The sequence below is a fragment of the Brassica napus genome, chromosome C9, assembly GCF_020379485.1.
Source record: "Brassica napus cultivar Da-Ae chromosome C9, Da-Ae, whole genome shotgun sequence".
NCBI classification, from domain to species: Eukaryota; Viridiplantae; Streptophyta; class Magnoliopsida; order Brassicales; family Brassicaceae; genus Brassica; species Brassica napus.
The window spans coordinates 52,002,736-52,010,998 of NC_063452.1; the positions used below are offsets into that span (position 1 = coordinate 52,002,736).

General features: G+C 40.4%; 1 protein-coding gene and 1 non-coding gene across 2 annotated transcripts; one reads left to right on the plus strand and one right to left on the minus strand.

Annotated features, from left to right (window-relative positions):
- The first annotated feature begins 5,525 nt into the window (after positions 1 to 5,525).
- LOC125592722 lies at positions 5,526 to 8,055 on the plus strand. The gene is made up of 7 exons (XM_048768098.1): positions 5,526 to 5,760; positions 5,840 to 6,008; positions 6,096 to 6,411; positions 6,493 to 6,734; positions 6,843 to 6,955; positions 7,013 to 7,446; positions 7,579 to 8,055. The coding sequence occupies exons 1-7, from the start codon at positions 5,526 to 5,528 to the stop codon at positions 8,053 to 8,055; spliced, it is 1,986 nt and encodes a 661-aa protein (XP_048624055.1).
- LOC125593494 lies at positions 5,986 to 6,092 on the minus strand. The gene has a single exon (XR_007329398.1). It is a non-coding gene; the product is annotated as a small nucleolar RNA R71 (small nucleolar RNA).
- Positions 8,056 to 8,263: the final 208 nt, after the last annotated feature.

Consider the following 8,263-nt stretch of genomic DNA (forward strand, 5'->3'; position numbering starts at 1 on the left):
TTGGAGAGTAGCTAGAAAATAACATATAAGGAAAATTTAACGAAAATTAAATTGTGATGGCCGGTCTCTTCTTCCTTTTTTTTTTTTTTAACATCGTGATGGCCGGTCTCTTCATATATAGAAAGTTCTGTAATTATATATTTTTGAAAGAAGTTGTAATTTGACTTCTCAGAAACCAACCCTTTTTCACGACCAAGCAGCTTCGTTTGTTTCATTGTACCTAATATATGTGGACCGACACATAGTCATGAAGACACGGATTGTATAGTGTAATTACTCATTTGAACTTCACCAAACTTAGCTTTTAGTAATTTGTCAACTTTCATCATAGTGTCAAATACACCACTTTCTAATGTGTATACATATATCTGATTAAAGTCCATGTTCGAGTGGTATACCGTGTACATATGTTTGATCCAAAGTCGAGGTACTAGTGCGTTATTATTAAATTATAATGCACTTTTGCTTGGTTTTTTTTATTAATGTCACATATTTCGATCATAGTCTATGGTTTTCTCATCATCTTCTAACATGAACAACACCTTTACACATAAAGTTGATATTTGTATAATAAAAAATAAGAATCAGCTATTAGGAACTAATAAAGCTTAATTATTAGATGGTATGTCAAAAAAAAGGATGAATAGCATAATTATTCTCTCCATGCACTTTGACATATAATTCTGTCAATATACATTAACAAGTTTTTGATTTCTCAACGAAATGGTAAATTGTTTTCTCATTGCAACTTGACAAGTATCTAAATAAGAAAAGACCATGATTAACTCGGGGTTCTTAGGATGACTACGAACCCTGAGTTAAGCCAAAAAGAAAGTGAGGAACAGTTTCCAAAGCAAGTCGATGCATCATGCATGTAGAGAAACATAGAGTAACTAAAAACTCATTTGTGAAATTTAATTTTTCGGTCGTCTGTGATTTTCATTTGCGTTTTTAACATACAAGTAGTTTAATTTGATTAAAAGTTTAAAATGCTATAATTCTTTTTGAATTAGAAACATAGATGTTAAAGCCATAAAAAGGAACTATAATTTTTCTTCAAAAAATATCAAACCTTAAATCTTGAGTTGGAATTAGATAGTTGATATGGGTACTGAGAAAACTCGGTTAAAAGTGTAATTAAAACTCAAGTTTTATTCACGAGGGTGCAACCGAGTTACGACTAGCGTGTATAAATTTAAAAATATATCTTGTTAATTGATTACAAATATTTTGAATCTTTACAGTAGATTAAGTATGTCAAAAATCCCAAGAGGCAACATTACATGCGCGCAATACGTCACATGCACGTTCGCATATGCGGCTAATGAGTATGAGCTCAGCGCATACATGCAACGAGCAAGAATGCCTGTTTTAGGTATCATTATCAAGTAGTCGAACCTGAAACTAGAACAAGTGAACCACGACCCATACAAGATACTCAAATAGACAAATTAAGGAAGTGGAATAATAATAATCTAACGAAGTGATATAGATCAGTATGATATTTTTGGTGACGCGACGTATATAAGTACAACTACAAGACATAGTAAATGCAGACATACTAAAATGTCAAACTGAAACATACATAGCATACAACAATTTAAATTGATCTCTAAATAGTCGTCGCTTCCAACCCTATAGAAAGCAACAAGCGCTGTCGTCGTAATTCTAGCTGCTGCTCCGGTGGTCGGTGTTTCTCACCGCCACCGGGAGCAGCCTCTTCTCGTTTATAGCTCTGTCCTTTCAGCCTTCAATCACGGTATCCTAGACGCGTTCATATGGTTCCGTCTGAGTTTTAGGGAAGGATTCGTTGTCTGTCCAGATATTAGATCTCTTTTGTTTGGATGGAGTTCTGAGTGGTGCAGGTCTCGTCGGCTTCGGGTGGTAGTCGTGAGCTAGTCTGCTGGGCTCCGACATCGGTGAGGTTGGATGGCCTTGTTTAGCCGCTTGGTCCTCCTGTTTGGACTGTCCTTCTGATGTTTAGTATATGTGGTTGATTTGTATTTAGTCATGTGTTCTAGCTATCGTTAGTTTGTGTGTCCTCAGACCTTTATGGACTGGGATTTCACGGAGAAGAGGTTGAGTTTCGTCATCATTATTGTCTTGTGTGGGTTGTTTTGTTAGCGTCCACAGATTTTTCTTGTGTGCGGTGCAGGACTAAACCGGCTCTCATGTGGGCACTACAAGAAAACATAAGTTTAACGAGGGCGGTTTTCTTCGTGAGTTCGTCGTAAAAGAGGTTTTACGAGGAATTAGCGAGGAAACACGTTTCGTTGTTATTCGTTCGTCGTAACACATATTTCCTCGCCAATTCGTCGTAAATTAGCGAGGAAAATATTTCGTCGCAAAGACGAAGTAATCATTTCGTCGTAAAGACCACGTAAATATTCCACGTAAGGAGGTTGCTAGATTTCCTCGTAAATACCTCGAAACGTGTTCCTCGCAAACTACACGTAAATATCTCGAAAGATTTTCCTCGTAAAGTACACGTAACAACCACGGAAGTATTTCCTCGTAAAGTACTCGTTTATCTTTCCTCGTCATATCCTCGTAAACGTTTCCTCGTAAAATACTCGTTTATTTTTTCTCGTCATTTCCTCGTAAAGTTTCCACGTAAATAGGTCGTAAATTAGCTACGAATTTACTTCGTTATTTTATTTTACAGAATTTTAAAATATAATTTTAAAAAATAATTTAAATTATTTAATTTATTAATAAAATTATTTTTTTTTAAAAAAAATCAATACCAAAATATTTTATATATAAATAAGTTTGAATTTATAATTCAACAACCAAAAAAAAAAAAACTAATAGTCGTTCATCGTCCGGTAGAATTCATCACTCCTCCTCTCTACATCCGCCTCGGGATGTGTGTCGGATGATGATTCGTCTGAAATGGGATTTTGTCGTCGCAAGTTCCTCAACAAGGACTCCCATTCCGGATTTGTGGCCGCTACAACGTCCAAGAAGCCCTCAAGTCCACCCATACGAGCTGTGAACGCAGATCGCGTCGAGTCCATCTCATTACGCAGCTGAGCTGACTCTCTACGCAGCTGCTCGGACTCTCTACGCAGCGCAGTGACTTCATCTTCCCGTGTCTGAGCATAAGACGATGTCGCTCTCGGAACATCGTTGATGGAACCAATCCCCAACGTACGTTCCTTTTTCTTAGGGACAACCTTAAAAACAAAAAAATAAATATTGTTAGTAAAAATTTAAAGTTAAATTAAATGAATAATAAAAAAAATTAAAATTTTAAAAAATTTACCTCCTCGTAAATCTTATCCACTTCATGTGTGGATAAGGTGACGGATAATCCGTCGGTGGACTGCTGGGTCAGCTGGGTCTGGTGGTCGTCAACCTGAGCAACCAAGTCGTTGAAGATTTGCTCGGACTTGCCATCTAGAAATTGGTCCGCCTTATTCCTGTGGGTCCTCTCGTAAAGTTGCATAAGAGACGGGAGTTGTCCCGTCTCTTTGGCCTAAAAACATTTAAGAAAGTTAGAATATACATATATATATTAAAAATTTAATTAAATAAAATATTTTTTTACCATTTCCAAACGGACACCGGCGTAGGGTTTTTGGCCCGTAGAGTGAAGCATCAGCCCGTGGCCGTGCTCATCTCCCGTGTTACGGGAGGCAGAGTGATATCTTGCATATTTGCATTGTTTTAAGCTTCCATTTTGTACATAATGATCATATAGAGTAAGAGTTTAGCATCTTTAGGATCCATTTTGCATTCATATGTCTTAATCAGGTATTAGAGTGACCTATGGAGTGATTGGAGGTGTTTAGAGGCATGGGAGTTAAAGAAAAGATGAAAATGAAGTTTAGTTTGAGTTCAAGCCAGTTCAACTCGGGGAGAACCAGTGCGGGTTAGTTTACCCGCGTCGAGATGTCGAGAAGAACAGAGTGAAGAACTTCAACGCGGCTTGGAGCAATGCGGGGTCGAGTACCCGCTCGCACAAGCTAGAAGAATCATCGGAAATCCAGCGCGGGAAGATGACGCGGGTTGGTGTCGATCGTCTCAACCCGCGTCACGAAGAGGCGGGACGGAGCCACGCGGGACGGAGCCACACGGGATCGACTACCCGCGCGCATGACGAGAGAGTAGCCTCCACAGTCTGACGCGGGACGAAGGCCGCAGGTTCCATTACCTGCGCGCATGACGGGAAAGATCGGCAACGGTCTGACGCGGGATGAAGGCCGCGGGTTCCACTACCCGTGGGTTCCACTACCCGCGGGTTCCACTACCCGCGCGCATGAAGCAGAAGATCAGCGAGCATCCGACGCGGGTTGTGTGACGCGGGGTATGCCAAGTCGCTCCAACCCGAGTCGATACTTTACCTTAGTCGAATTTTAATATTTTCAAGGGCTTTTTAGACTTTTTAATGGAAACCATTAGGTTTACCAAAGAGATATAAATACTTTTGTAATCCCAAGAGGGGAGCTTATCTTGTTTTCTATCAAAATAAGAAAGAACTTTTAGGTGAAAGATCTTACCTTGATCATTTCTTCTTGTGATTTGCTTGATTAATCTGATCATTAATCATGATTAGCACCAAGTCATCATTGATTATTGGGCTCATCATGAAGAGTATTGAGTAGTCATCTTTGGATTCATGGGCTAGGGTGATTAAGGGTGATTAGAGATGATCTAGGGTGTTTAAAGTTAGAGCTACTTGTTTCCTTGCTTGTTGAGGGTTCCAAATGCTATTTTAGTCTTGATCATACTAAAATAGATCTCTAGGCATTTCCTGCTCACAAGGTGTATGATGAAATGCCTGAACCAACTCTTCAATGCTTTTAGCTTTCTTTACCTAAGAGATTAGTTGCTAAAGGAGTTAAGATTGCTATTGGATTTGTTCTCCATGTTTGCTTTAGTGACATTCAACCTAAGAAATTAGATGCTTGAGTTGCTTTACCAAAAGAACATTCATCTAGAGATAGAGCTTGTTTAGCTTAGTGTCTAGACATAAGGAAAATGTTTGATTGATTATCTTGCCACCCTTAGATTGAATCTACATCACCTGAGATCAAATGCCTAGCCCCATGAGTCCTTTTACTTCAAATTGAGAAAGAAAGATCATTACTTTATTGCATTAGCTTATAGTTTTTAGTTCATACAATCTTTAAAACCGGATCGCATTTAGCTTAAGCATAAACTTGCATTCCCTTTGCTTTAGAATCACCTAGGATTGGTTCAACAATCTTTTATACTACATTGATTTGATCTTAGACCCTTGAAAAGTCTTGCATCAAATTGGCGCCGTTGCCAAATTCTAGGTTGATTGTGACATTGGGATTTAGTCATTTGCTTGAAACTAAGTCAATTTTTGTTTAATTGTGTTATTGCTTTTCTTTCTTTTTCTCACTTTGGATTTCAGGTGTATGAACACAAGGAGCAGAGGTCCAACAAACCTAGTTCCAAGAGTTGAAGACATTAGAGCACTTGAGAGGGAGATTGCAAGACAGAGAAGAGAAGTAGAGCAACAAGCTCATTTGCAAAGGTTGGGGTTTGATATGGAGAATCTGCCTCAAGCTGGTGATGCCCAAGGAGGCATTGATCCAAGAGCTGATCACCTTCGACCACAGCGCCAGCCACAACATCCACCGCGACAAGCTCGCGCCATTGGAGCCTATGATCAACCTCACATTAATGGTCATAGGTTAGGAATCAGAGCACCACCAGTGGAGAACAACAACTTCGAGATCAAATCAGGGCTGCTCAACACCATAGAGAACAACAAGTATCATGGTCTTGCTGCTGACTTTTGATCACTTATACAAGTTTGACAAGTATTGAGGCTTATCTAAGACCAATGGTGTTTCTGAAGATGCTTTCAAGTTGAAGCTGTTCCCTTTCTCTTTGGGAGACAAGGCACACCAATGGGAGAAGACTCTTCCAAGCGACACTGTCACCACTTGGGATGAGTGTAATAGAGCTTTCCTAGACAAGTTCTTCTCTACTTCAAGGACAGCTAAGATCAGGAACGAAATCTCTGGGTTTCAACAGAAAGGTCTAGAGAGTTTCAGTGAAGCATGAGAGAGGTTCAAGGGCTATTGGTCTCAATGCCCTCATCATGGTTTCAGCAAGGAGAGTTTGCTTAGCACCTTCTACAGAGGAGCTCTACCACAGTGCAGAAACATGCTTGACACTGCCAGCAATGGTTTCTTCTTGGGGAGAACCGAGGAAGAGGCAGAGGAACTGGTAGAGAACTTGGCTAAGAGTGACTCGGTCTACAGTGAGGAGCATGATAGGGTCAACAGAAGTGATGATCAACAGACAAAGAAAGAGATCAAATCCTTGCAAGAGAAGATGGACTTGTTTCTTTCCAACCAAGCTAAGCAAGAGCAGATGAACTTTGTGGGTGGTTCTAATCAAGAGGTTCCTCCCAAGATCAATGAGGTTGATGGTTTGGAAGGCCAAGAAGAGCTGTGCTTCATCAACAACAATTGTTCTTGGTACAGGAAGGAGCCTAACTTTCAGTACAACAACTACCAGCAAAGGTCCTACTCTAACAACCAGCAAGGAGGATACCAACAGAAGCAAAACACTCAGCAAGGGAGCTATCAACCTAGACAAAACACCCCTCCTGGTTTCAACAATAACAACAATCAGTCTACTCAGGCTCAAGGAAGTTCTTCCCAAGCTCCAGCTTCAGATACAAGTGTGGATGCAATGTTCAAGAAACTCTTGGATTTTCAGGCAAAGAATGAGAAGACAATGGGGTATGAGTTCAAGAACATTCACTCCAAGATTGATGGAAGCTACAATGAGCTCAACAACAAGATCAGACATTTGGAGAACCAGTTTGTTTCAATGAATTCTCAACCAAGTCGCCAACAAGGGGCATTACCTGGAAAGCCAGAGCAAAATCCCAAGGAAACTATGAAAGCAATCACCCTACGGAGTGGTAAACAGTTATCTCCAAGAATTCTCACCAAGGATGGTGAAAAGTAAGGTGGGGAGGTGGCTATCAACATTGATGATGAGGTGGTGATTGTAGATGAGAAGGTTGATGAAGAGATTCTAGAAAAGATTGTTGAAGCTAAGGGTAAAGGAAAAGTTGGAGAAGAGAAGAGGACAGTGAAACATGGTGAAACTGTTACTCCAACAAAGGACTCCTCTTTTGTTCCTCCTCCCTATGAGCCAAGGCTACCATTCCCTGGAAGATTCAAAAGACAGCTATTGGAGAAGTACAAGACACTCTTTGAGAAACAAATGAGTGAAGTTCAGATCATAATGCCCATCATTGATGCTTTTATGCTGGTTCCTCAATACAGCAAATTCTTGAAAGATGCTGTAGCTACAAAGAAGAAAGAGATGGAGGGCATGATGATCCTTACCCACGAGTGCAGTGCCATTATCCAGAGGTTAGATGTTCCAAGGAAGCTAGTGGATCCAGGATGTTTCACCTTACCTTGTGCTCTAGGACCCATGGTATTTGAACGGTGTCTTTGCGATCTTGGGGCTAGTGTCAGCTTGATGCCTTTGTCTATTGCAAAGAAGCTTGGATTTACTCAATACAAGAAGTGTAAACTCTCTTTGGTGTTGGCTGATAGATGAGTGAAGATTCCTATAGGTATTTTAGAAGACCTCCCCTTGATGGTTGGTAACTTTGAGATCCCTACTGATTTTGTTGTGTTGGAGATGGGGGAGGAAGCCCAAGACCCTTTGATCCTTGGAAGACCATTCTTAGCCACAGCAGGAGCTATTGTGAATGTTAGACAAGGAAAGTTTGATCTTCATCTTGGACAAGGGAACATTCTCCACTTTGACATCAATGAAGTGATGAAGAAGCCAACCATCCAGAACCAAGTTTTCTACATTGATGAAATGAATGCTCTAGCTGATGAGCTTCTAGAGGAGTTGGCACTTGAAGACTCTCTACAGCATGCTTTAACAATCGAGAGAGAAGTCCAAGTGATTGAGAACAAGGAAAGTGATGCCTATGTGAAGATGTTGGATTCTCACAAGGGGATTAGTGGTGAAGGTCAGAATGAGGAGCTTACATATGAGGCTCACCATGCTTCCTCGGCCACTCAATAAGAGAACCACCAAGAGGATGATTGGAGTGAACTCAAAGCACCAAAAGTGGAGCTTAAACCTCTTCCCCATGGTGTAAGGTATGCCTTCCTTGGCCCTAATGAAACTTACCCTGTCATAGTGAGTAGTGAGCTTAGTGAAGATGAATTGTCTAAACTTTTGAATGAACTTAAAAAGTATAGAAAGGCAATAGGCTACTCACTAGATGATA

Excerpts from the sequence above, each read along its gene's own strand:
- LOC125592722 (XM_048768098.1), top strand. The coding sequence starts at position 5,526 with ATGGAGAATCTGCCTCAAGCTGGTGATGCCCAAGGAGGCATTGATCCA. Across the intron at positions 5,761-5,839 it reads AGAGAACAACAAGTATCATG|ATGCTTTCAAGTTGAAGCTG; the intron begins GTCTTGCTGCTG and ends GTGTTTCTGAAG. Across the intron at positions 6,412-6,492 it reads TTCCTCCCAAGATCAATGAG|TACAACAACTACCAGCAAAG; the intron begins GTTGATGGTTTG and ends CCTAACTTTCAG.